This window comes from Balaenoptera physalus (genome assembly GCF_965194825.1).
Source record: "Balaenoptera physalus genome assembly, chromosome: 19".
Taxonomy (NCBI): Eukaryota; Metazoa; Chordata; class Mammalia; order Artiodactyla; family Balaenopteridae; genus Balaenoptera; species Balaenoptera physalus.
In genome coordinates, this window is record NC_138900.1 from 7,342,029 (window position 1) to 7,369,442 (window position 27,414).

General features: G+C 49.7%; 2 protein-coding genes and 1 long non-coding RNA gene across 12 annotated transcripts in view; 2 read left to right on the forward strand and 1 right to left on the reverse strand.

Moving 5' to 3' along the window:
- LOC309648015 overlaps window positions 1-2,272 on the forward strand; it is a 114,461-nt gene extending 112,189 nt beyond the window's left edge. Inside the window, exon 3 of the long non-coding RNA XR_014256433.1 lies at window positions 2,252-2,272. This is a non-coding gene — a long non-coding RNA (uncharacterized lncRNA). The remainder of the gene's footprint in view (window positions 1-2,251) is intronic.
- Window positions 2,273-6,265: 3,993 nt separating this feature from the next.
- On the reverse strand, window positions 6,266-24,903 carry DKKL1 (dickkopf like acrosomal protein 1). Of its 5 annotated transcripts, none has more exons than XM_082436015.1 (5): window positions 23,388-24,903; window positions 9,506-9,680; window positions 8,947-9,093; window positions 8,733-8,825; window positions 6,266-6,668 (listed from the first exon to the last, which is right to left on the reverse strand). In XM_082436015.1, the coding sequence occupies exons 2-5, from the start codon at window positions 9,659-9,661 to the stop codon at window positions 6,357-6,359; spliced, it is 708 nt and encodes a 235-aa protein (XP_082292141.1). In that variant the 5' UTR covers window positions 9,662-9,680; window positions 23,388-24,903; the 3' UTR covers window positions 6,266-6,356. The 5 variants fall into 5 exon arrangements, with proteins under 5 accessions (XP_082292141.1, XP_082292140.1, XP_082292139.1 ...); XM_082436014.1 differs by lacking the exon at window positions 23,388-24,903 and adding an exon at window positions 10,000-10,363; XM_082436013.1 differs by lacking the exon at window positions 23,388-24,903 and adding an exon at window positions 9,964-10,360.
- On the forward strand, window positions 11,478-27,270 carry TEAD2 (TEA domain transcription factor 2). Of its 6 annotated transcripts, none has more exons than XM_082435946.1 (12): window positions 11,478-11,553; window positions 13,222-13,459; window positions 13,854-13,918; window positions 14,386-14,448; window positions 15,835-15,942; window positions 16,037-16,095; window positions 19,479-19,543; window positions 20,595-20,743; window positions 23,123-23,296; window positions 24,947-25,108; window positions 25,774-25,926; window positions 26,468-27,270. In XM_082435946.1, the coding sequence occupies exons 2-12, from the start codon at window positions 13,228-13,230 to the stop codon at window positions 26,579-26,581; spliced, it is 1,344 nt and encodes a 447-aa protein (XP_082292072.1). In that variant the 5' UTR covers window positions 11,478-11,553; window positions 13,222-13,227; the 3' UTR covers window positions 26,582-27,270. The 6 variants fall into 6 exon arrangements, with proteins under 6 accessions (XP_082292072.1, XP_082292074.1, XP_082292076.1 ...); XM_082435948.1 differs by having other exon boundaries at window positions 24,947-25,069; XM_082435947.1 differs by lacking the exon at window positions 11,478-11,553 and adding an exon at window positions 11,579-11,597.
- Window positions 27,271-27,414: the final 144 nt, after the last annotated feature.

The window sequence follows — 27,414 nt, forward strand, 5'->3', positions numbered from 1 at the left end:
TTATTTTGGCTATTAGGTGGCAGCTTGTTATAAGACCTGGGAAAGAACCCGTTTGACAGGTGATGTGGTGAAAGGTTAACAGTGTAAGATAGGGAAGCAGACAAACCTAATGCCATTGCTCTGTGACTTTGGCAAGTGATTTCACCTCTCTGAACCTCAGCTTCTTCCCTAAAATGGGAACAAGTAATATCCACCCTATGGGGTCTTATGAGAGTTCAATAAGAATGTTTGCCTAGAGTTTTCTTAGCCCTGGCTGGTAAGTGTTGGATGTCGTTAACTTTATTAGTATAATTTCATTCTTTCATTTTATTCCTTCAGTATTTCTTGTTTTTTTCCTTTTTTTGAGGAAAATAATTTTATAAAACCTAAAATAATTAAAAAACCATTTTATAGTATAGTTATACATAAAGTGCTAAATCTTGTTATGCCTCAATTAAATTTTTATAGAGTAATACATTAATGAAACCATCCATATAAAAAAAGAGAGTATTGCCTGCAGCCCAGAAATCTTCACACCTCCTCTTTTTTTAAAGTTTTTTGTTTTTTTTAATTTATTTATTTATTTATTTTTGGCTGTGTTGGGTCTTCGTTTCTGTGCGAACACCTCCTCTTAATCATTACCCTCTAAAGGTAACCGCCTTGAATTATGGCCTCTTTTGCTCAACGTTATATTTATAGAATTCATCATGTAGCAGCAGGTCATTTATTTCACTGCTGTGTAATATTCCATTGTATGAATACGCCACGACTGAATCATTTTACTCTCGATGGACATTGGGTTGTTTCTGCTTTTTGGCAATTATGTATACTGTTACTATGAATTATTTATCCAGATTTTCTTTAATTACTCTCAGTAATGTCAGAGATCTAGCAAATCTTTTGTTAGGTTTATTCCTAGGTATTTTGTTTTGCTAATGCAAATCATATTTTTAAAAATTGCATTAAAAATCTTTTTGTTCCTAATGTTTAGGAATATAATTGATTAGGGTATATTACACAGTGAAGGGTAGCAGAATATGCCACCCCAAAATATCCAACTATGGCATAAGGATCATTTTGAACTGAACACAGTTGAGAAGAAGCAGATACAAGAAAAGCTCTCTGCTCTTCCCTATTTGCCTAAAAGCTGGATATAAATTTGTTTTGTTTGTTTGTTTTTTGACTGCACCACGTGGCTTGCCGGGTCTTAGTTCCCTGATGAGGGATGGAACCCGTGTCCCCTGCAGTGGAAGCTCGGAGTCCTAACCACTGGACTGCCAGGGAATCCCCATGGATATAAATTTGTAAAGGTGTTCCCTCTCTCCTCTCTACCAGGAAGGACAAAAGTTAATAACCCTAGACCCTCGTCCACCCAGACACAGCACCAGCACTCTCCCCAAGGGTACTCCCTACCCTTGTTGCTAACAGCATAGATTACTTTTGCTTGTTCTCATACTCCGTATAAGTGGAACCATATAGTATATACTCTTTTGTGATCTGGTTCTTTAGCTCAATTTTTGTGAAATTCAGCTATATGGTTGCATATAGTTGTAGATCAGGAAATCTTTGCCTTTATTGGGAGTATTTAGTTCCAGTTACTTTTAAAAAAAACTTCATTTTGAAAAACCTCAAATATATACAAAGTGAGCAGAACAAAGCCCCATGTATCCAACACCCAGCTTTAACAATGGTCAATATTCTGCCATTCTCTTATTTATACCTGTACCCTCATCCCACTTTATATATATTTTAAATTAATTAATTAATTTATTTATTTTTGGCTGTGTTGGGTCATCGTTTCTGTGCGAGGGCTTTCTCTAGTTGCGCCAAGCAGGGGCCACTCTTCATCGCTGTGTGTGGGCCTCTCACTATCGTGGCCTCTCTTGTTGCGGAGCACAGGCTCCAGACGCGCAGGCTCAGTAGTTGTGGCTCACGGGCCCAGCTGCTCCGCGGCATGTGGGATCTTCCCAGACCAGGGCTCGAACCCGTGTGCCCTGCATTAGCAGGCAGACTCTCAACCACTGCGCCACCAGGGAAGCCCCCACTTTATACTGTTATTTATTTTTTTAACATTTCTTATTTTCAGGTAAACTTTACATGTGTTAAAATGCACGAATCTTAACAGAACAATTCTGATAAAGTTCCATTTAATTTTAATGTAATACTGATATTTTTCTTTAGATCTACTATTTTGCTATTTGTTTTATATTTCCCCCATCTAATCTGTTCTGTGTATTCTCTTCTTTTCTGGCTTTCTTTTATATTAGTCAAGTTTTTTGTTTTTTGTTTTTTTCTCTTCTCTTATGTTTTATTCTTCTTCTTCTGTTATGTTGATGGTTATGTTCTTTTATTCTTTTTTTGGTGGTTTTCCTAGAGACTACCATAGGCATCCTTGGCTTATTAGAGTTCTACTTTAAATTAGTACTTTTATCATTTCTTGGGCTATACGTGAGGACCTAACAACACTTTGATTCCATTTAGCTCCTCCTGCCTGTTGTCTTGCTTTTTATTTATTTAATTAATTTATTTTGGCTGCACTGAGCAGTTTGGGGGATCTTAGTTCCCCGACAGGGGATTGAACCCGGGCCCTTGACAGTGAGAGCACTGAGTCCTAACCACAGGAATTCCTTGTCGTGCATTTTAATTCTACATATATTTTAAATTCCACAAGATATTATTGTTATTGTTTTAAGCAGTCAGTATTCATTTAGATTTGGCACATACTTACCTCAGCATTCTTTATATCTCCCCTCATTACCCAACTTTCATCTGGAGGCATTTCCTTCTACCTGACAAACTCTAGCATTTCTTTTTGTGCAGGACTGCTGCTGATAAATGTTTTGTTTCAGTTTGTCTGGAAAAATGTCTTTATTTTCCCATTACTTTTTTTTTTTTTGTCTGCATTGTGTCCTAGTTGTGGTGCGCGGGCTCTCTCATTGAGGCGTGTGAGCTCAGTAGTTGTGATGCGTGGGCTTAGCTGCCCTGGAGCTTGTGGGAACCTAGTTCCCTGACCAGGGATTGAACCCGTGTCGCCTGCATTGGAAGGTGGATTCTTTACCACTGGACCACCGGGAAAGTCCCTTTGCCATTACTTTTGAAGGATGTTTTCACTGGGTATGATATTCTAGATTGACGATGGCTTTCTTTCAGCCTTTTGACTGTGTCATTGAATTGTTTTTTGACTTCCATTTTTTTTTCCTATTTAAAAGTCAGCTGTCTGTCTTATTTCCTCTTTGAAGTAAAGTGTCCTTTTCCGTTGGCTGCTTTCAAGATTTGTTGTTGTTTTAGGTTTTCATAGGTTTTAATGTGATATGCCTAAGTGTGGTTTCTTTGTGTTTATTCCGCTTGGGGTTCCTAAAGCTTGAATCTGTGAGTTGATGTCTCATCAACTTTGTAAAATTCTTGGCTAGTGTCTCTTCAAATGTTGCTTAGTACTCTTTCTCTTTTCTCTCTACTTCTAGGACTTCAGTATACGTTTGATAGGCTTTTTCATCATGACCAGTATGTCTCATATGTCTTTTGTATATTTTCCATCCTTTTTCACTGATTCAGTCTGGCTATTTCTACTGACCTGTTTCCCACTGTGTCTAATCTGCTGTAAAACCCATCTACTGAATTTTTAATTTATTTATAAGTTCTAAAATTTACACTGGATTCCATCTCCTCCCCCCGCCCCTTTTTAGGTTCCAGTTCTCTGATGAAATTCTCCATCTTTTCATCTATTTTTTTGAGTATATTAATCATAGTTACCTTAAGGTCTGTGTCTGATAATGCCAGTTTCTAGATCACCTATGGATGCATACTTCTATTGATCTACAGATGGGGAAACATCGATTTCCCCAGACGCCAGGTGTGGTTAAGGTTATGGAATCCTCATGGACTGCTAGAGGGAGTAGACTTGTCAGAACATTCTACCTAATCAAAATAGGTAGATGCGTCCCCTACAACCCAGCAATTCTTTTACTGGTTATAGCTCCCCAGATCCCTCCTGCCCTCCTTCTGGGCCAGGGGGACATATATACTAATGTTTATTGTAACATTATTTGTAATGGTGGGAAATCAGAGGCAGTTCAGTTGTGCATCACTGAGAGTGTGGAAAGGTTATATGTGGTGAAGATTGACCATGGCATTTATTCAGTGGATTGGATGGATATTGGATGTACCAGTGCAATATGGAGGAGTCTTAAAGATGGTGCTGAAAAAAAAAAGCCCCATAAGAATGACATGTGTAATACCACCTATGGAAATTACAAATACATGCATAAAAAGGAATGATCATATTTAGCAAGAATATATACTGTTAGAAGCTGATGTGTGTCCTCCCAAAATTCATATGTTGAAGCCCTACCCACTGGTACCTCAGAATACAATCATATTTGGAGACAGATCTTCAAAGAGATTATTAAATTAAGATGAGGTCTCTAAGATGGGCCCTAATCCAGTATGACTGATGTCCTTACAGGAGGAGGAAATTTGGATGCAGACATGTGTGTGCATGAGAAAAGACCACATGAAGACACAAAGAAAAGATGGCCATCTGTAAGTGAGGGAGAGAGGCCTCAGAAGACACCGAACTGGCCGACACCTTGATCTCAGACTTCTAGCTCCAGAACTGTGAGAAAATAAATTTCTGTTGTTTAAGTCACCCAGTCTGTGGTATTTTCTTATGGTGGTCCTAGCCCACTAATACACTTACCAAAAACACAAGAAATAGTTGTCAATGGTGGGAAAGTGAATGGGACTGGGGGGTGGGGAGAGAAGTTATGGAAAGGCCAGTCAAGTTCTGATATTCTCCATGAGGACATATTGATGCTTATTTGGAATAATCAAAAACCTATTTTTTTCAAAAGGAAGTTCTCTTTTATTTATGCCCACACATTGCTAGTTTCCTGAATGTGCTGAGTCTCTCTGTGGGGTGATCCAACCCTGAACCTGGGCTTCGAGGGAGAAAGTGTATGTTGTGTCTGCACCCCTACAAGACGCAGCACCATAAAGACCCTGATGTGCCTTCTCAATTTTTTTTTTTTGGCCGCACAGCATGGCATGCAGGATCCTAGTTCCCCAATGAGGGATCGAACCTGCGCCCCCTGCAGTGGAAGTGTGGAGTCCTAACCACTGGACCGCCAGGGAAGTCCCTCAATGGTGGGTCTTGAGAGAGGGGTCTTGGAGGGAATAGGAGGTGCTCTGAGGATGGGGGATGGGGGCACAGTGGCAGGGAACCCAAGACAGGGTCTCTGAGCTTCCAGGTTTGGCTGAGGCAGCAGGCCTGGCTTGCAGAGTTAGAGTCTAAGGTGACGCTCATGGAGGGACAGAGGGACAAAGGAAGAGAGACACAGAGCAATTCAAGATGGAGTCAGCATGTAAATTGAGAGTCAGGGAATGAAAAGACAAAGATGAGAGAGTGGAGACAGGTGGATGTAACAGAGATGGGGCTGGAGACACAGACTTGGGGGCTGGAGGTGACAGGGTCTGGACAGAATAATGGCCCCCCCAAAGATGGCCCCCCTCTATTTCATGGAACCTGTTTAATATGTTGTCCAGGTAGGCTCAATCCAATCCCAGGAGCCCTTCGAGGCAGAGAACTCTCTCCTACTGGAAGAGGAAGAGGAAAGCATAAGGGAGATGGGGCAGAAGGGAAATACAGAGAGCTTCCATGCGTGAGATTTGAAGTATGGGATCCACATGCAAAAACCGGAGAGAGACCTCTATGAACTAAGTGTGGGTGGCCCAGGTGACAGCCAGCAAGGAAGCAGGGACCTCAGTCCAATCCCAAGGGACTTGATTGTGCCAACAACCTGAATGATCTTCGAAGGAGAGTTGTCCCAGAGCCTCCAGGTAAGAACCCCGCTGGCTAACACCTTGATGTTGCCCTTGTGATACCTGCACAGAGGACCAGCCCAGCCATCCTGGATTTCTGACCTATAGACCAGTGAGAGGATACATTTGTATCGTTTTAAGTTGCTACATTTGCGGTCATTTTTTGCGGCAGTAACAGGAAACTAATGCAAGGGCAGAGTGGACAGACAGGACTGGAGTGAAAGAGCTGGGGGCCGGAGGGCAGACAGAGCTGGAGGTGACAGGGATGGGGACTGAGGATACTGATGGGGCTGGAGGTCACAGAGTTGCTCAGTCAGAAGACAGACGGCGTCTGAATCAGAAAACAACCCAGAGACGTTGGCAGGAACTAACAGCTCAGCCGGATGTCATGCTGAAGGTTAGGGTTGGGGGGACTTGCCATGGCTTGGCTGGCTGAGGCCTGGGGACAGATCTCCACAGGAGACAGTGCTGCTGGATGTAAGAAAAAATTTAATTTCCATATTGTGGCTGGGGAGGGGTCTGGTGGGGGGGTACATGCAGGTGTTCCCCGGTCCCCACCCCTATAACTGCTGGGAGGGCCTGAGGATATACAGGAAGTGGGTCTTGCGGGCGGGCAGCCTGGCATGAGAGGAGCTCTGGGTCCCCTCTTCGAGGACGTCCTCGCGGGTCCCCTCTCGGAGCCCATCCCGGATGGCCTGCAGGCGGTGCCGCTTCTCACTGAGCCAGTGGCTGCTCTCCTGGGCATCCTGGTGGGACCTCCGCCGTGGCAGCTTCATGATCCAGAAGGTCATTCGGGGGTGGGGTTCCGGGTGGAAGCTGTCCACGGCCTTTGGCACAGGCACCAGGGCCTCCTTCTCCTCTATCTTGGGTACCTGGTGAAGAGGGACAAGGAGACCCTCTGAAACTCCAAGTGACAGCCTCAAGATGCTCCCCTGGCATATTCAACCCACTTTGCCACCTATGGGATGCTTTGGGAATTAAAAGCTCACCCTGCAGTTTACAAAACACGCGGGTTTATAAGCGCTTTAGAATTAAAAATACTCTGAGATTTATAGACTCCTCTGGGTTTGAAAACACATTTTGGAGGTTTCAGAAGCACTTTAGGATTAAGCATTCCCTGAGGTTTAGAAAGCAGTTTGAAAGGTACAAAGCACTTTGGGATTAAAGAATCATGACCACAGTTGCAACACGTGATCCTTGACTGAATCCTGGATCAAACGTCAATCACGTCAGCTCTTGTGGACAGCTTTTGGTCCAGCAGGGACATTTCAATGTCTGTTCGGTTCTTGCTACTCAAAGTGAGGGCTGTGGACCAGCAGGGTCGGCCTCACTTGGGAGCTTGTTAGACATGCAAATGAGTGGGCCCCACCCCACCCAGACCTACTGAATCAGAGTCTACATTTCAGTACGTTGAGGTTTGGGAAGCCCCATAGGAGATGGTTACAGGTTGAATTGTGTCTCCCCCACGCTCCAATTCATACGTTGAGGTCCATTAGGACCCTAGTAGCTCAGAATGTAATCTCGTTTGGAAATAGGGTCACTATGTAGTTTTCATTAGTTAAGATGAGGTCATTAGAGTGGGCTCTAATCTAATATGACTGGTGTTCTTATGCAAAGGGGACATTTGGACATAGAAATGCACATAGAGAGAACCCCATGCAAAGACGAAGGCAGAGATGGGGATGATGCATCTACGTGCCAAGGAACGTTAAAGAATTGTCAGCAAACCACCAGAAGCTAGGGAAGAGGCATGGAACAGATTCTCCCCAACAGCCCTCTGAAGGAACCAACCCTGCTGACACCTTGATCTTGGACATCTAGCCTCCAGAACCGTGAGACAATACATGTCTGTTGTTTAAGCCACCCAATCTGTGGGACTTTGTTACGGCAGCCCTAGGAAACTAATACAGAGAGAATAGTCTGATATCAATGTTAAATTTCTTGGGTGTAAAAATGGGACTGTGGTCACGCAGGCGAATGCATTATTCTTAGGAGATATCTGCTGAAGGATTTAGGGGTGAAGTGTCATGATGTCAATAATTTACTGTCATATGGTTCAAAAATAAAAAAGTAAAAAGAAAGTCAGTACGGTAAAATGTTAACAAGTGGTGAATCTAGGCCAGCGGTTTTCAGCCCAAGTCTGGAGACATTTTTGGTTGTCACAACTGGAGGGGGTGTGGGTGCTACTTCCATCTAGTGGGTAGAGGCAGGGATGCTGCTAAACATCGTGTAGGGCACGGGACAGCCCCCTACAACAAACAATTATCCAGCCCCAAATGCCAATGGTGCTGATGTTGCGAAACCCTGCTCTGTGGAACAGTGGATACAGGTTTATGGTACTATTGTTTTTGCAACTTTTCTGTAGATTTGAAATCTTTAAAATAAGAAACTAGGAGTGTGTGTGGGAGAACCATGTGGGTTTGCCAAGCACTTGAGTGTTCTTACAACATTTTAGGATCAAAAAATAAGCACTTTGTGATTAGAATCACTCCTAGAGGTTTACGAAGGTGAGATACACAAAGCATTTGGGGTTCATAAAGTACTTAGGAATTATTAAAAAATCACATTTTGATGTTTACAAGGGAGAGATTTACCAAGCACTTCGGGATAGATTAAAAAATCCTTGGAGGTTTGCAGAGCACTTTGAGATCAAAACACACTTTGAGGTTTACGAGGGTGAATCTCACCAAACACTTGGAATGAAAAGCACTTTTTCTGGCTTACAAAACCCTCTGGGGTTTGAAGCAAGCAAGGATGTACTCTGAGGTTGTAAACCTCATTTCTGAGAGCTGGTTAGTCCCTTTTGACAGATGACAAAACTGAGGCCCAGAGAGAGGGTGTCCAGCACAGAGGGAGTGGGAGAGTCAATTCATCTTTTCCTCCTAAACTACAGAAAGTGTTTGGGCTTGGACACTTTGCTGGGGGCGTGTCCTAACCTTCCAGTCACCCTGCAAGCTCCCCTCTCCTGGCTCGATGGATGCCACCACCTTCTCAGAGATCAGCACCTCTCCTGTCTTGTTGTTGGTCACCTGTGAGGACCCGAAGGAGAGTAAGAAAAAACTTCTTTCCTCCTATGCCCTCCTCCCTGACAGATACTGCAGCATGAGGGATCTTAGGGAGACTCCAGGAGGGACTTCCTGGCATAGGCACCTTGTCAATCTGGAGGTGGCTGGAGAGAGTTTTGTTTCCCAGCCTGTGCTTCTGGTTCTCTTCTTGGTGGTAGTTCCTAGGGAGGCCCCGGAAGTCCATAGGAGCAGAGAAGAAGCTGTCCATGACCCGCAGCAGGTCATCCTGGGGCTGGGGGAGGAATTGGTGAGCTGCTGGACCTCCGGACTCCCCAGGACATCTGTAGCCTTGGCAGGATCCCCTTCTCTCTCCATCCTCTGACCCTTAGGGCCTAACCAGGTCACCTCCTTTCCCCATCTGTCCCATTACTTTCCTATTTCTGTCTTCTGTCTCTCTGTCCCCATCCCTCTCTCCTCCTGTCTGTCTGTTTCTCTGCCTGTCTCCCTCCCTCTCTTCCTATCTCTCGGTCTCCCTGTTGCACGCTCTCTCTGTCCCTTGACTCCTCTTTCTGTCTATCTTTCTATCTGGCCGCGACCCGTCTCCCACTCTGTCTCCCCTGAACCCCTTCCATCCCTCAGTCACCATCTGCCCCTGTCCCTCTTCTCGGTACCTCTTCTTTTCCCCAACACACGGCAGCGCTTACTTTCAGGAAAAGCCGGGTGAAGGCTTGGAGGAGACTCTGGAGACCTAGAAAACCCGAGGAGCTCTCCTGGGCGTCAGCATCGCGGATCGGGGCTGCAGTGGAGGAGGGCACCGAGGCAGAGGCGAGCAGCAGCAACAGGGCTAGCGGGTGCCACATTGCGGGGCGGGCCGGGAGGCTGTGGCAAGGGCAGGGGTCAGAGCCCCCCCGCCCCCCATAAAGGCTCCGTCCCCTAAGTGCCCACACCCCCACCCTAGATAACAACTCCTTCCTATCCTCGGCCCAGGAACTCCGCACACCCCGCCCATTCCCCCCGCCCCCTTATCTTCTGCTCCAACCCCCTCCATCGTGTCAGGCCCCTCCCCTCCCCTCAGGCCCAGCTCTTCTGGGCTCTGCCTCACACAACGGATCTCATTCGTCTCCTTCGCCCACATTCGTATCCAGATCTCATTCCTCCTCACCTTCTCCCACGCCCCGCCCCTTCTTCTGGGACCCGCCTTTATACTAGACCACAGCCCGGTCACCGGACTCTCAGACTCCGGCCGTCCACGGACTGTTAAATCCAAACAGTTCTGATCTCGAGCCCAGGCCGGATACCTGGAGCGTTGGATGAGCTCCGCGAGGCCTAGGCTCGTCTCTATTGTCTGACCACGCCCCCATCTGCTGACCTCACCTATGAGCCCAGCCCTCTATTGGACAGTCACGCCCTTAAGGGAAGGGCCACGCCCCTTGAGCCAGAGCCGGGCGTTGATTTCAAGTTCACACCCGCATAGTCAGACCACGCTCCTGTCGGTTGACCTCGGCCCTGGAGACCCAGTGTTGCCCCTGTTCTCTGATCGTGGCCATCGTGCCGGAGTCACTCTGCAATCTCAGGTGGCCCCTCCCCTGACTTAGAGCCACGCCCCCGCACCTAGGCCACGCCTCTGTGCCCCAGATCTTGCCCCTAGCGCCCTCAGTTCCATTCCTAGGCTCTCTCTGCTCATGAAATACCCGTGTCCGAGCAGTCCTTCTGATTATCCCACTGCTTAGTTTTGTATCTATCTCTGAGAGTTTCTCCGTGTCCTTTTGCGTCTTCTCCAGGTTTTGAAACGATTAATACGCTCAATAGAGTGCAGTGTAGGGACGCTGAACCCCGAGCCCTCTTCGGTTCCGCTAAAAAGCTCCGCCCTCTCAAGAAACCCTAAATCCAGTCCTATGTACCACCTTACAAGGAACCCGGAATCCGGGCTCCCTTTTTCCTCAGGACCCCAGAGTCTGGACCCCAGCCCCTCTTGTCTCTTGAGTTTGAACACTCAACTCCTCATCTTTAAGGGACCCTTCATCTTTAAGGGGTATAATTAAGGGACCCTCATCTTTTTCCTCAGGCACCGAGGCTCTCCCCGGGTCCTGGGACAGCTGCCACCTCTAGTCTACTAGTGCGTGTGGATGCGGGAGTCTCCACCTTGGTGAACATCCAATAAACTCCCAGTCGTCTTGCTCACGACCCTTAACTCTGATGAGGTCACAAGGAAACCAATCAATCAAAAGAAATCAGTGGAAATCAAGCAAAAACCCATCCCCATACCTCTAGTCTCAAAAATATACTTGAGGCTGAACAGGATTCTTTTGTGTTCCTATCAATCACTTCCACATCTCCAACACACAAACTACACTAGAGGGTAGCCAGGAGTCCAGGCACCCAGACCATTCCTCCTCCAGACTCAGGAATCTTGGCCCCCAGTTTCCTTCTCTCTCAGATACAGACAAGTTTCCTGGTCCCCATCAATCCTCCCTCAGACCCAGGTGTCCAGACCCCCAATTCTCCTCCTCTCTCAGGGATCCAAGCATCAGAATCCCGAAATTCTCACCAGGCCCCAGCTAGACTTCACCTGTCTTTTCCCAAAGCAAAAATCCTCCCCCAGACTGTCACCGTCGGATCCCCCTTCCCGCTGTCCGGCGCCCGGACCCGCCCCCCCTCCGGTCCCTCCCACTTTTCCCAAACAAAGCTCCCGGGCAACTTTCTCCCTCGCAGCGCCCCGCCCGCCCGCGGCTCCCCAGCCCCAGGCCGGGAGGTAGGTAGGAAGGCGCCGGCGGGAGTCGGGGATCCTGCTTCGGGGTGTGTGAGTTCGGGTGGGAAGTTATGCGTTATGAGTTGAGGTGTTTGTGGGACCGTCTCTGAATTGCTTGCAGCCCTCTTTTTGCCGGGGGGGCCCGAGTTTGCGCTCGTGACTGAGTCTAAGTGTGGAGTTGGAACTTTCGCCAGAGTTGGGGTGTCTGTTGATGGGTCTGAGTTTGGGAGTGTGCGCCTGGGAGTCGGTGAGGACTGGGGACTGTGGGGGAAATGTCTTTGGAAGTATCGGTTTCAAGTGAGAAAGGGCCCCATGCTTGTTTCTGATCGAATTGGTTTGTGTGTGTCATTTGTGGGCGCCTGGTCCTCCTCATGGAGAAAGGAGGCCTCCTGGGTGGCAGAAGGGGGGGCTACGGTGCTTTCTGGATCTTCAGTCTTGTCTCTTTGGAGGTTTGGGGCCTGGGGCAGGAAATTAGTGGGGACCTTTCTGACTCAGCTCCTCTGTCCCTTTGGCCACATGGGGGAGAGCTGGGCTGGGATTTTGGCCTACGGGGGTCCTGAATGCCTCAGCGCCACTGGGCTCGGCCAGGGGTCTTTGTCTGGGCCGGAGCTCCGGGGTCCGAGGAAGGAGGGGGTTGGGAGCCTGGACTCTGGGGTCCTGGGAAAGCTGTGGAAGACGTGGAGCCGCCAGGGAGGCGGGATCTGACTGTATTGGAAAAAGTTTTCCCCTGTTCCCGGCCTCCGGAAAGTCACTGGGAACTTGAGTTGGATCTGAGCCCATGCCGCGGGGCGGGGGGGGGGTTGGTGGAGGTGGGGGAGGAAGGGGAGGGAAGGGGCGGGGCCGGGGTCCAGAGAGGAGGCGCCCTCGCTGGCCAGCCCCTCCCCTGATGGGGGTTGTGGGAAACTGGGGGAGGGGACGCCTGGGCCCTTTGTTCTGACTCTCCTGATGGCAGGGCGCCCCTGCCCCCCAGTCTGTGGTTCTGTAGGTCTTTCCTGGTCTTGGCTTGAGTTTGTGCCCTGAGTCTCTGTCCCCTTCCCTCTGGGTCTCTGTCCCCCGACACTGGGTCTCTGTTCCCTCTCTCTGGGACTCTGTCCTCTCTCTCTCTGTCCCCCTCTCTCTGGATCTCCCCTCAGCCTTACTAGGGCCTGTGCCCCTCCTTCTTTTCTAGCAGCTGCTGTTCACATCCTGGCACCTGTTCTCGGGGTGGGACTGAGAAGATCTCACCCACGTCCCCCTTCCCTGCAACTAGGCTCTGACTCCTGTCTTCTTTAAACCAGTAATCCACACCCAAATTTTCAGCCCTCCTGGACCCTAGTCATTAATTACTCTGGGGTCTTCAAGACTTCATCACAATCCAGGCTCCCTTGAGAACACAGAGGAGAACGCTCTCACCCTAAGCTTCCCCAGAAATCCAGCCCCTTTCTCCTCCAGGACCCAGGAGTCCAGGCCCCCAGTCTCCTGCTTCCCTCAGATCCAGGAGTTCGGCCTCCAGCCCCCTCCTTTCTCAGACCCAGGGTTCCAGATCCCCGAACCTCTTCTCCCTCAGATCCAAGGGTCTGGGTGCCCGCAGCCTCCTCTCTCAGACCCAGCAGTCTGGACTTCTAGCCCACTCTGCTCTGAGGTCCCTCTGGGTGGGTCAGGGGAACGTTGCTGAACTCTGTGTTCCTCCAGGCCCAGATGGGGGAACCCCGGGCTGGGGCCCCCCTGGACGATGGCAGCGGCTGGACAGGAAGTGAGGAAGGAAGCGAGGAGGGCACTGGCGGCAGTGAGGGGGCGGGGGGAGACGGGGGCCCAGACGCAGAGGGTGTCTGGAGTCCAGACATCGAGCAGAGCTTCCAGGAGGCCCTGGCCATCTACCCACCCTGTGGCCGGCGGAAAATCATCCTGTCCGATGAAGGCAAGATGTATGGTGAGTCCAGCCCGCTCTTTTGCCTTAGCCCCCACTGGTTAATAAAAATATTAAGCAACACTGATGGAGCTCTAAGCACAGTTCACATAAAAGCACATTGTGTCCTCAGAATGACTCAGGTAGGAGTTAGCATCACCATTTGCACAGATGAGGAAACCAAGGCCCAGCAAGGCTAAATGATTTGCCTGAGGCCACAAAGAACCAGTGTGTGGCAGAACTGGGATTTGAACCCAGGCAGCCTGGCTCCAAAGCCTGCAGTCATAACTCCTCTCCTTTATAGCCCCCGGCTTGCTGTGGACCTCTGGGAAATGTTGCTTCTCTCTCCTTCCCTGGTGTCCTCTCTGTTGGGAAGTTCTGCTGAAGGTTTAACTCTGTTCCATCTTTGACTTTTCAGGTCGGAATGAACTGATTGCCCGCTACATCAAGCTGAGAACAGGGAAGACTCGAACTCGCAAACAGGTCTCAGGACTGCCTTGTGGGCTTCTGTTTGGAGTGGGCTTGTCTTGTCAGGGTCAGCCTACCAGCAGATTCACGTTAGAGGAGAGGCTTGTTCATGTGTTTTTGTCTTTTCTTTTGGCCCCTTTGTTAGTACACTCTAACTGTGCCTATTTTGGTATAGTTCTCTTAGCAGTTGCATGAGAACTAGAGGGTAAGACAGACCAGAAGAGCCAAAGAGAAAAGGATGGGGAAGAGAAATAAGACCCGGATTTGCTGGGTGTGGGGATGATCAGTAGTGTTAGTGAGAAAAGAATAGCCTTTATGGACGCATCTGTGTTCTTACGCTCCAAGACAGCTGGCACTTTCTATGTATTTGTCATCTTTTGTGTTTCAGCAGCTCCATGGGGCACCTGGAGGGAGGGAAGGGGTACGGGACGCAAGGGGTGAGTGGCTGTGGCCTGAATCTGCTTCTTTGTCACTCCCTTCAGGTCTCTAGTCATATCCAGGTTTTGGCCCGAAGGAAATCGAGGGAAATCCAGTCCAAGCTCAAGGTAGAGGTCAAAGGACCGTGGCAGACACCCTGAGAGGGAGGCAGAGACCTTGAGAGGGGGGATAGAGACCCAGAGAGAGGAGGACAGGGACCCAGAGAGAGGGGGACAGAGACCTGGGTGGAGGGTATAGAGACCCAGAGAGAGAGGGGCAACAGAGGTCCAAAGAAAGAGGGAGAGACCCAGGGTGGGGGACAGAGACCCAGAGATGGGGACAGAGTCACACAGAGAGGTAGACAGATGGGGGGAACAGAGACCCAAGGTGGGGGTTAGTGGCCCAGCAAGGGGGGTGAATAGAGACCCTGGGTAAGAAGAGTGTCATAGAGAGAGGGGGACCGAGATTTAGCTTAGGACAGGCAAGAAGGATGGGGCGTCGGGCCTGTCCTCTGACTACTGGGGTCTTCACCCTCCCTCTCCTCTCCTCCCCCCTCCCCTCCCCTTCCCTCCCCTCCCCTCACTGACTTCTCCCTCTTATGCTGTGAGGATCTCTTCTTTGTCTCCTTCTGGTTCATCTTTCCGTGTTGCCTGCCTGCATTTTCTGTGCCCAGAAATCTTCATTTCCTTTTGGAGATGTTCATATCCCTTTTCTTTTTTGCATCCTCTGGATTTCCTGTTCCCTCTTGGCCTGAGACCTTCATTTTCTACTCCTCTGAGTATGGGGTCTTTTCTGCCTCTTCCTTAGGACTTGGGGACCACTACTTCCTGTTCTTTTTGTGCCCAGAAGCCTCCCCATCCTTTTTCTTTAAGTCTGAAAACCTTCACTCCCAGTCTTTGGTCTTTTCTGGACCTCACTGTCCCCCTCTGTCCTGTCTGGGCTGGGAAACCTTCACCGTCTCTTCTCTCTGGGTCTAAAAGTCTCATTTCCTGTTGCCTGTGTATTCGGAAACCTCCACTTCCGGCTCTTTCTGAACCTAGAAACCCTCATTGCTTTTATTCTGGGCATGGGAACCCCTTTCCTCCTCTAGGCCTGGCTTTCTCTACTTTCTGTTCTATATTCATCCCTTGCTCCCCCTTCCTCCCATCGCTCAGCTCAGGGTGGCTGGGCTGTAGGGTTTGGGAGGGCAGGAAGGTGGAGTGGGGCAGTCCAGGCCTCATTTCCTAAGTCATGTTTTCTTTCTTCCTTTGGCACCCTCCCCCACCCCCATGGGCAGGCCCTGAATGTGGTAAGTCCCCTTGCCCATCCTCCCACCCTCTCCCTTTCCCAGACATTCCTGAGGAGGCCAGGAGGGGCAGGGGGCTGTAGTGAGAGGGATTTGGACCCTCACCCAACCCTTTGCCTTGGCTCCCCAACTCTGCATCTCCGCAGGCTTGCCCTGCCATGTCATTGTCCCACCCTTCCTGTATCGACTGGGACTTCCCGCTAACATGGACCTCCAACTTCTCCTCCAGGACCAGGTTTCCAAGGACAAGGCTTTCCAGACAATGGCCACCATGTCCTCAGCCCAGCTCATCTCAGCACCTTCCCTGCAGGCCAAACTTGGTCCCGCCGGTCCTCAGGTGGCCTGGGTTGGGGATTGTGGGGTTCAGGGCTGGAGGGGTGGGGTTGGGTTTCAACAGGAAATTGATTGAGCCCCCTTCTTTGTCTCTTCAGGCCCCAGAGCTTTTCCAGTTTTGGTCGGGGGGTTCTGGGCCCCCCTGGAATGTTCCAGAGTAAGTACTTGCTATTCTGGTTCAGCACCTGCTCCCCCTCCGCCCACCTCCAGCCCTTTCTCACCCCATCTTCCAGCTCCCAACTCTCTTGTGAGCATAGATTCTGGAGTCAGGCTATCTGCATTTGAATCCCAGGGAGGAGGCTGGGGCAGTGGTCCGGAGAAGAGGACTAGGTCTGAGCTGGGATAGTGAGGAGGGGATGGGGAAGAGAGGAGAAGGAGGGATGGGGCTGGGACCTGATGGACTGAGAAGGAGGGACGAGGCAAGGAGAGTGCTTGGGGTCTGGCTGGTGACTGGGGTTGGTGGGACCATCCAGAAATGTGCAACCTGGGGGAGGAGTGGGTTTGAGGAGGAGATAAGCTTAGCATGGGATTGATTTGATGAATGTGAGGGGCCTGTAGGATGCCCATGGAGATAATGACCTCCCAGTGAGATTGTCTGTCTGGGCCCCAGAGGCTCATGGGAAAGGCTTGTTCTTATCCCATACAGGTGGTTCTTGGGCCTGAGGGTAGAACAGGGCTCTTTATCTTCTCTCAGAGTCGGAAGGAAGAAAATGGGCCCCTTTTCAGCTCTGAGAGAGCCCTGAGGGTGACAGGATATGTTTGAAGCCTAGAAGATAGAAAGGGCCCCAGAGGCTCATGGGAAATGCAGTTTTCAGCCCATGGAGGTGGCAGCGGATCCAGGCTGGGAGAGAAAAAAGTTTGCTGGGGAGGTGCTGCTGGATGGGGACACAGGAAAGGGTCAGAACAAGTCCCTGGGGGCTGAAGGAACTACAGGTTTGCAGGGGAGAGGGTTGGGCTGGAAGGAGGGGTGGTTCGGCAAACATCGCACTGCGCATCGGAGTCCCACCTTTTATGGAGCTGATAGTCAAATGGGGGCGACGAATGTTAATTAAATCATCACCTAAACAAACACAGAATTGAAGTGTGTGCTGTGGTGTGGAGAATCAAAACAGGTTCTTGGGTGACGGAGCGAGTTCTGGGGGTTTTTCTGAGGAGGTAACATTGAAGGCCAAGTAGGACTTAGCAAGGTGCATAACGGGGTTGGGAATATTTTAGGTAGAGAAAACAGCATGTGCCAAGGTCCTGAGGTGTGAAAGTTTGGGGAGTTCCAGAAACCGAGAGAAGTATTAAGCCATTGGCTGGTCAGTCAGATGTTTATTGAGCACCTACTAAGTGCCTGGTACTCTTTTTGTATTGGGGACCCAGCATTGAACAAATTAGAATTCCTGCTTTCGTGGAGCTTATATACTTGGAGAGGGGAGGAGACAGACAATAAACATAGATAAATAAATAAGCATTAATAAGAAAAGAATAAATGTGGGAAATAAAGCAGGGTATATATCCTCTATTTAGACAGGGGTCATGAGAGGCCTCTCTGAGGAGGTGGCATTTCAGCAGTGGCCCTAATGGGTAAGAGGGTAGGGTATTGGGGTTTAGATTTCAGAACTGGGATGGCAAGTACTAGGTTATGGTTTCTGCGGGTTCAGGTCTAAATGTCCATGGAGTTTGTGTCTTTCTTATCCTGATCTTTTGACACTTGGCCTCTGCCTGCCCTCTGACATCTCAGTCTCCTCACCACTATCTCCTGGGCTACCCAGAGGTTATTGGCTTCTAGAGCCTTGTTGTCGGATACTGCAGTCACTAGTCACATGTGGTTATTGAAATTTAAGTTAATTAAAATTAAATAAGAATTCACTTCCTTGGGAATTCCCTGGCGGTAGAGTGGTTGGGACCCGGCGCTTTCACTGCTGTGGACCGGGTTCAACCCCTGGTTGGGAAGATCCCGCAAGCCGCTCAGTGTGGCCAAAAAAAAGAATTCAGTTCCTCAAATACCCTAGCCACATTCATACTCAGTAGTCACAGGTCATGTGCTCAGTAGCCACATGTGGCCAGTGGCTACTGTATTGGATGGCACAGATACAGAACATTTCCATCATCGCAGAAAATTCTATTGGACAGCCCTGCTTTATTTTATTTTATTTTATTTTATTTTTTTTTTTTAAAAAAATGTTTCAAGGTATTTCTTTTCTTTTTTTAATTTTTAATTAATTAATTAATTAATTAATTTATGGCTGTGTTGGGTCTTCGTTTCTGTGCGAGGGCTTTCTCTAGTTGCGGCAAGCGGGGGCCACTCTTCATCACGGTGCGCGGGCCTCTCACTATCGCGGCCTCTCTTGTTGTGGAGCACAGGCTCCAGACGCGCAGGCTCAGCAATTGTGGCTCACGGGCCTAGTCGCTCCGTGGCATGTGGGATCTTCCCAGACCAGGGCTCGAACCCGTGTCCCCTGCATTGGCAGGCGGATTCTCAACCACTGCGCCACCAGGGAAGCCCTTATTTTATTTTTTAAACATTTATTTTATTGAAGTATAGTTGATTTACAATGTGTTAATTTCCGCTGTACAGCAAAGTGATTCAGTTATATATAAATACATTCTTTTTCATATTCTTTCCATCATGGTTTATCACAGTATATTGAATATAGTTAGCTGAGCTATACAGTAGGACCTTGTTTATCCATCCTATATGTAATAGTTTGCATCTGCTAATCCCAAACTCCCAGTCCATCCCTCCCCCACCTCTCCCCTTGGCAACCACAAGTCTGTTCTCTATGTCTGTGAGTCTGTTTCTGTTTTGTAGACATGTTCATTTGTGTCATATTTTAGATTCCACATATAAGTGATAACATACGGTATTTGTCTTTCTCTTTCTGACTTACTTCACTTAGTATGATAATCTCTAGGTCCATCCATGTCGCTGCAAATGGCATTATTTCATTCTTTTTTATGGCTGAGTTGTATTCACTGTGTACATGTACCACATCTTCTTTATCCGTTCATCTGTTGATGGATGCTTAGGTTGCTTCTGTGTTTGGCTGTTGGGAATTGGACAACACTGCTTTAGATTCTGTTGTGCTTCACCTCCACCCTGAACTTTTGCCTGATGTCCCTCTGGTCATTTTCTCCCTACCCTCTTGAGCCTTCAGCCTCCTCTTTCTCCAAGTTTCCTATTTGTTCTGTTTTCTCCCCACCTCTTGAGACCCCATTTGTGTTCTCTTTTTGCCATTTTGTGAGAGGCACCAAAATATCCTCAAGACCACAGGCTTTGTGGTTGGGACTGATCTGGGTTTGAGCCCAGGCTCCACCATGCCAGCTGTGTGACTTTGGGCGGGTCAGTTGACCCCTGTTTGTCTCAGTTTCCTCCTGTGCAAAATGAGAAGAGCAGTAATCACACCTACCTCATATAGGCTGTGAGGCTTCAGTGAAATGGTGCCCATAATGTGCTTGCACAGGGTCTGGCTTGTCATGGCCCCTCAGTAAATGTTAGCTGGTACGATTAGCATCTTTCCTTCTTACTGACCCCCAGTTTCCTTTCTCCTTTAGTGTGAAGCCATTCTCGCAGACACCGTTCTCCTTGTCACTGACTCCTCCATCTACTGACCTCCCAGGTAAGAGCCTGTTCTCCACCCTCTCTTGTTTTCCCCTCTCTCTTCTCAGCCCTGACTGCCTTTCCTTCAACCTTCCATTGATCAGGGGATACATTCTTACTGAGATCCAGCTCTCAGGCAGGGCCTGTGGGGGTATGGAAAGATGAGTCACAGAATTTATAGTGGTTAAGAGCCTGGCCTCTGTAGCCAGATCTACTGGGTTTATGGTCTGTCACTTGCTAACCTAAAGGACATCAGGGACATTGATATATTAATCAAGATTCTTTAGCTGCACGTGACAGAAACCCAAATCAAGCTAGATGACCAAAAAAAAAAAAAAAGGGGAATTTATTGGTTCAGGTAACTGATATTTCAGGAGTTATGGCTTCAGGCATGGCTGGATCCAGGGGCTCAAATGGTAGCATCAGGACTTGCTTGGGTCTGCTTTCCTCTGTGGTGGCTTCATTCCCAGGCAGGCTCTGCCCACCTGGTAGCAAAGATGGCTTCCAGAAGTCCATGCTGATGTGGTCCTAAGAACTCACATTGGTGAAAGAGAGCTCTCAGGTTCCACAGATTCATCAATTGGGAATGCTTTTGGCTGCAAGTTACAGAATATCCAAATTAACAGTGCCTTAAATAGTAAAGGCTTTAATGATTCCACATAACAAAAAGTCTGGAGGTGGGCTGCTCCTGTGCTGGTTCAGCAGCTCAGCAATATCAGGACTAGCATCTCTATAGGTCTCTTGGCCTCTGTTTTATTATCCCAAGATGGCTGTTGTGACTCCAGGCATCACATCCCAAGCAGGACTTGGCCAGAGCCAAAAGCTTTCTCCTCCCAAAGTTCTGTCTTTTTCATTCAGGAAGAAACTCCTTCCCAGAAGCCCCCCAGCAGATTTCCCCTAACGTCTCATTGGCCAGGACTGTGTCACATGGCCACCTCTAGCTGCAAGGGAGGCTGGGAAAGTGAGTATTTAGCTTTTTCAGCTTCTAAGTGGAGGCAGGCAAGAGAGAACAGTGCTTGATATATTCAATAAATGTTAGCAATTATTATTGTTTGTTCTTCTCTCTCTAGGGTACGAGCCCCCCCAAGCCCTCTCACCTCCTGCTTTGCCCCCACCTGCCCCATCACCCCCAGCCTGGCAGGCTCGGGCTCTGGGCACTGCTCGGTTGCAGCTGGTGGAGTTCTCAGCCTTTGTGGAACCTCCGGATGCAGCTGACTCTGTGAGTGAAATTTTGGGATAGTCACTGGGGGGTTTTGGAATGAAGGGGGTTATAGGAAGGGAAAGCATAAAGCAGGGGTTCTCAAATTTTAGCATGTATCAGAATAACATGGAGAGCTTGTTAAAACATAGATTGCTAGGCCCACCCTTGGAATTTCTGATTCAATTGGTCTGGTGTAGGATCTGAGAATTTGCATTTCTAACAAGCTCGCAGGTGATGTTGATGCTGCTGGTCCAGGGACCACACTTTGAGAACTACGGGAATAAAGGAAGTGGAAGGTCATGGGGTCATGGATTGGAAAGGCCAGAGAAATCATCCAGGACATCGTTCATTCATTCAGTAAACATTTTTGAATGCCTACTGTGTGCCAGGCTTTGGGGTGGATACTGGGAGCCTGGAGAAGAAAATCTGTTTCTAGGTGCCAGCTTTCCTGGCCTAGGATGGAGACAGATGCCATATTAGTCAGAGTGGACTGACTGTTAGAAGAAATAACTCCCAACTCTCAGAGACTGAACAACATAGAAGTTTCTCACTCATTAACATGTCAGTGGGGCTGGTCGGTAGGAGCCTTCCACACAGTGATTTGGGGAATCCAGTCTTCTTCCATTTTGCGGCTCTGCCATTTTCTAGGGCTTCAGAAGATGCTGCTGGATGCTCTGCATCTGGCTGGCAGATGGTGGAAGGCAGAGAGTCAAGACTTATGCAGGTTTTATGAATCTGGCTTGGAAGTGGCAACTATCAGGTCTGCTCACATCCCACTGGCCAGAACTTAGTCACGTGGTCACACCTAACTGCAAAGGGGCCTGGGAAATGTAGTTTAGCTGTGTGAAAAGAAGCTGGGATTTGTGAACACAGCAGTCTCTGCCATAGTGACCTAAACGCCAGTTGCTGTATATCGTGGTCCTGGTAAAACCCAAGTAAGATGAGATTAAAACCCTCCCATCTCACTTGGAACAAAAGCTAAAGTCCTTTCAGTTGCCTACAAAGCTCTGGTTGATCTGACCCTCATTCCTGTTCTGATCTTACCTCCTGCCCTCTCACCCTTGTTTACTCTGCTCTGCCACACTGACCGCCATGCCCTTTCTCAAACATGCCAGGCCCACTCTTGGTTCAGGGCCTTTGCATCTGGATGTCCTTTCCCCAGATATCCCCATTCTCTCCCTCCATTCATTCAGGCCTTTGCTTGATTGTCTTCTCAGACTGGCTTTCCCAAGTCACTTTATGGAAAATGACAGTCTTGCCCACATTACTATGCTTTATTTTTTCATAGCATATGTCACTCTCTGAAGGTTATATTATCCATGGAATGATTTAAAAAAATTTCTGTCCCTGCCAGTAGCTCCATGAGGTAAGGGACTTTGCCCTTGTAGCCCTGGGACCCAGAATAGTGCCTGCACACAGTAGGTCTCTCGACCGATGTCTGTTGAATAGCAAGTATGTGCTGGGATAGGGGAAGCTCATATTTCTATGGGTGTACAGAGGAGTAATTATACCTGGGGAGTGAGCGAAGACTTCCCTGAGACGAATTTGCCATGTGCAGAACTGGATGTTTCAGACACACAGAGAGAAACAGCATGAAGTTTTCAGGGAAACAAATAATTGAATATGGTGGGAGCTGGTGAGGCTGCAGATAGGTGGGTAGGTGCTGGTTCTGGAGGAGCTGGCATTGCCAAGCTGAGTGAGGGACCCAGACTTTGTTTAGAGGGTAATGGGGAACCACGGAAAAGGTAGGGTATAGAGATGCCATCTGACTACAATCAAGGGAGGCTTTCAGGAAGAGGCAGATTTGGATGAACTTGGGCCTGGAAAGACAGAAGGAGGATTTGTATTGGAAGAGAAGAAGGGGAATATTTTCAGGGTATGGACAGAAGTGATAAGAATAAGAACAGATAGGAAGTCCTGATGTGGGCTCTGTGGATTTCCACCCATCCATCCATCCATCCATGAACACCTATTCAATACAGGGCCAGGTTGAGGGGGTGTGGGCTTTTTCCGTGGGGTACTGGGGAGCCATGGGAGGATTATGAGCAGGGGAGGGCCAGGGTTAGCTCTGTAGCCATGTGAGTGAAGAACTGAAGAGGAGATTGGAGGCTGGGAGGCCAGGGAGAAGGCTGGGGTGAGGGTGGGAGAGGACAGGGCTGTGGGGATGGAGAGCAGGGGACAGGGCAGAGAACTGGACAGTAAGGACAGGGCTTGGGGACTGAGATACTGCGGGAGTAAAGGGGCAGCAGGGAGTAGGGACAGTGCCTGAGAGCTGGGCCCAGTGGAACAGCAAGCAGGAGCTGTGGCGATGGTGACGGGGTGTGGGATGGGCTTGGGCAGTGAGGGCTGGGGGTCCAGCCCATCTCCCGCTCCTCACCCATGGCTGTCCCTCCTCAGTACCAGAGGCACCTGTTTGTACACATCAGCCAGCACTGCCCCAGCCCCGGAGCGCCCCCCCTCGAGAGTGTGGACGTCCGGCAGATCTATGACAAATTCCCTGAGAAAAAGGGTGGTCTGCGGGAGCTGTATGATCGTGGGCCCCCCCACGCCTTCTTCCTGGTCAAGTTCTGGGTGAGTTCCACCACCAAAAACAAAAGTGCTCACAAATCATGTGGCCTCCTAGCTAAGGCCACTGGCTCTAACGGAGAGTCTCAGGACTTACCAGGTCAGCCTGGGCCTTACCAGTCCTCATGGCTCAGAGTGTCAGCCCCCTCAGCAGCAAGGAACACCAAGGAGTTCTGGATGGGACCAGTGCAGGTGTAGAGACCTCCAGCCTCCCCAGGTCCCACTAGACTTTGCCACACCCAGTCACATGACTGATATGGCCCTGGGGATTTGCTTGTGACATTTCAGACTTCCCTATATCCCACCTGACCACACCAAACCTTGTTGCTAAGGAATGGCTCCTTCCCCTTAGCAAATGAATCCTGGAGTGTTTGGTCTCTAAAGAGGGGACGAGGCTTTACTGGGTTTCACCAGACCCTGTTGCTAAGAATGTCTGGCCTTGAGGAAGCGACTGAAGGAGCTGGGGAGTGGCTTTGTAAAGTCCTGTATTTATTTAGCAGTCATTTATTGAGCACTTAATGTATATAAGCCCTAAGCCAGGTACGTAATTGTGAATAAGGGGGTTTCTTAGGCTTATCTGGTGTGGTGTCCAGTACAATGACTGACGCTATAGGGGTTCAATCAATATCGTGAATGTTTAGGTCGTGCTAACTCTTGTGGTAACCAGGGCTGTGGAGGGATCTACGTAGTCTCTGAGAAGGAAAGCCCGTAGCTTCCATGGTTATGAAGCACTCTGGTATGTGATGTGGAGGCCTGAGACGGCTCTGAGGATGTGCTGCTGAAGTTTTAGGCATTGCTAGGGCTTAAGACAGGCCTCACAAGGTCCCAGGTCTGGAGAGCAACCCTTCAGAAGCCCAGTATGTGAAGGGCTGCAGGGGAGTGGCCGGGAAGACCTTCTGTTTTCTTTGGCTTCACAAGGCCCTGTTGCCAGGGTGATGGATGGAGTCAGGCCTCTGGGGAGAGGACTAAACCACCCTGGAGAATGACCTGACCAAGTTAGCAACTACAGTTAGGAAAAGGAAGAGATGTGCCTCCCAGGAAGGTGACCAAGGGGCTCAGACCAAAGGTGTGATGGGGTCTTAGGCTTCATTAGGCTCCACTTGGCCTAATGGACTGTCTGCCAATTGGCCACTGGGGTCATGAAGGGATCTGACATCTGAGAATTGGCTGAAAGGGCCTGGGAGAGTTTTCTAGAGAGGAGTCAGGCTTCCCCAGACCTCACCATGCCCCGTTGCTAGGGAATAGCCACTTGTCTTAGCAACCAGGGTCAGGAAGGGCCCTGAGGGAGAGCCTCTGGTTGCTAGGGAATAGCTGCCTCCTTAGTAACCAGGCCCTTGGAAGGGGCTGAACTCCTGAGTTGGGGGTTTCAGGAGAAAAAGTTGAATTCCAGGGCCTCTTTGGTGGGGAAGTTACTGAGGAGAGAGGGTCAGGACCATGGGGGACCCAGACATCTTTAACACTGATGGAAGGAACGGTGGGTCTTCTCCAGAAACTGGCCCATGGAGAGGTGGGGACTTTAAATGTTGAGGAAGAGGGATGGGCAGCTGCAGGGCAATGGGTGACACCAGGCCATGGAGCAGAGTTCCCACTTTAGAAGAGTCCCCACTGTTTATAAGGGACACCCCCTCCAACTTACCTGTGCCTCCCCATCCCCAGGCGGACCTGAACTGGGGCCCAAGTGGCGAGGAGGTGGGGGCCGGCGGTAGCAGTGGTGGCTTCTATGGAGTGAGCAGCCAGTACGAGAGCCTGGAGCACATGACCCTCACCTGTTCCTCCAAGGTCTGCTCCTTTGGCAAGCAGGTTGTGGAGAAGGTGGAGGTGAGGCTGGAGGGGTGGAGCTCTGGGCGGGTGAGCGCCCAGCCACCTGCCACTTTGGGGGTGCAGACTAAATGGACTGGGAGCCACGACAGCTCAGGCCTTTGGGGGTCTGCATGGTGGGTGGGGGGTGTCCTAACCTCTTTAATGCACGGGCTTAGAGCTAATCCGGAGTTCCAAAGTGATGTGTAGGGGTCACTTTGAGGGTTTAAAGATACTGTGTGGTACAGAGATTTACAGTCACTAAGATTCAAAAGGTTCTTGTGGATTTGGAGGAGTCCGCAGGGCAAGGAGGTTCAAGGGTCACACTTAGGGCTTGCGGAGGGCTTGAGGGGGTTCTCAAGTACAAAGGTCAAATAGACTTTGGAGATCTCATGGAGGGTCTTCGGAGGGTTTGAGGGTATCTGAGGGCCTGGAGGGTTTTGAGGGTTCAGAGAACAGCTTCGAGGGGCTGGAGGGGTCCCTAGTTCCAGGCTCAGTGATCCTGAGCTGGGTACCCAAGGGTTCAGGGTCCCATCTTTGGTCACTGTGGATGGGGCAATGGAGGGAAGATGGCAGTGGGAAGTGGGTGTGGCATCTGAGAGGTGGCATGGAGTGGGGTTCAATTCCTGGGGTGACCCCTGTGTCTCTGAGTCACTGTCCTCTCCACTCCCTGTCCCCTGGTTCAGACGGAGCGTGCCCAGCTGGAGGACGGGAGGTTTGTGTACCGCCTGCTGCGCTCACCCATGTGTGAGTACCTGGTGAATTTTCTGCACAAGCTGCGGCAGCTGCCCGAGCGCTATATGATGAACAGTGTCCTGGAGAACTTCACCATCCTCCAGGTGATGTGCTGGTGCTGGGCCTGAGCAGGGACCCTGATGTGGAGGGGAGTGCCTGCAACAGACCCTCAGCCTAGGGACCCTTTACCTGGGAAACTGACACAGTGGGGACCTCACACTTGACCCTTAGCTTAGGGGACCCATTTACCCAGGGAACTGTTATGGTGGGGATTCCACAGCATTCTCATAAAAGGGAAATTGACCTGGAGGACACCCCACAGTGGATCTTCAGCCTAGGGGACCCCCTTCACAGGGAACCTAACCTTAGCCCAGGGAACTTGATATGGTAGAATCTCCTTTAACTTTGGGAAGTATGATGTGGTGGGGACCCCCTTGACCCTGTAATGTGATATAGCATCTTATGTGAGGCCCCTCCCTACTGACCCTGAGACCTAGAACCTGGCATGTTGGCATCCCATCTACCTGGGGGAACATGACATGGTGGGGATCCCTTTCTTGGGTATCCCATGATTCCTCGGGGAGGGCACAGTGTTCCCTGCCCTCCCTTCCAAGCATAAACCCCTTCTCCTGGCCTCCTTGGCAGGTGGTGACAAACAGAGACACCCAGGAACTGCTGCTCTGCACCGCCTATGTCTTCGAGGTCTCCACCAGTGAGCGGGGGGCCCAGCACCACATTTACCGCCTGGTCAGGGACTGAAGGGGGGGCCCCAGAAGTGGCTCACTCCCGGAATACTCTCCTCCCAGGAAGGACCTCCAGCTTTCCTCACGCTTCTTACTTGGGGGGTGGGGGGTGGGCTGCTTCCTCTTAGGACCTTAAAAGCTCGGTGGTGAGTTGAATGGGCTGGGACTGAGAGGAAAGGATGGATCCTGATATTGGGACCTCACAGGGGTGTCTGAAAGGACAGATCACTCCAGAGCATTTGACACTGGGGACAGGAGTGAGACAACCCCTGGGACAGCACTGGTTTCTGTCTCTGACAGGCATCCTCCCCCTTCTCTGTTTTGGATGTTTTGGAGAGCCCCAGTTACACATTGGCTTGTCCCTCTGTTTTTCAGCACCCCCCTTCTTCCCAGTCTGCCTCTCCTTACCAGCCCCATCCCGGGACCCTGATATTGAATTTTGAAGGTTAACCCTTTCTGTGCAGGAGTAGAGCCAGGTGGGCCCTGGAAATTTTTTTTTTTTTTTAATATAACAAGAGATATTTATAAGTGGGTGTTAGGGTCGTGACTTTTTCTCAGCTGGGCAAGCAGTGGGGTGAGGCTTTTAAATCTCATGTCCTCTTCTAAATGAGCCGTGGGGCTAGACTGTGTTGCCTCCTTCTCCTCCCCTCCCCCCAAAGTGTGTTGGTTTGTGTTTTGACAGAGGATAAAGCTATTTTACCAAAATGCAGGGGATTTATTTGGCGTTTGGGCTAAAAATAATCTAGTGGGAGGTGGTAGGCCGACAGATGAGGCAAAGAAATGAGGTGTCTTTAGGGGCAGGAAGCTGGTGGCCGGAAACCCCAGGTCCCACGGGAGAGGTGACAACAG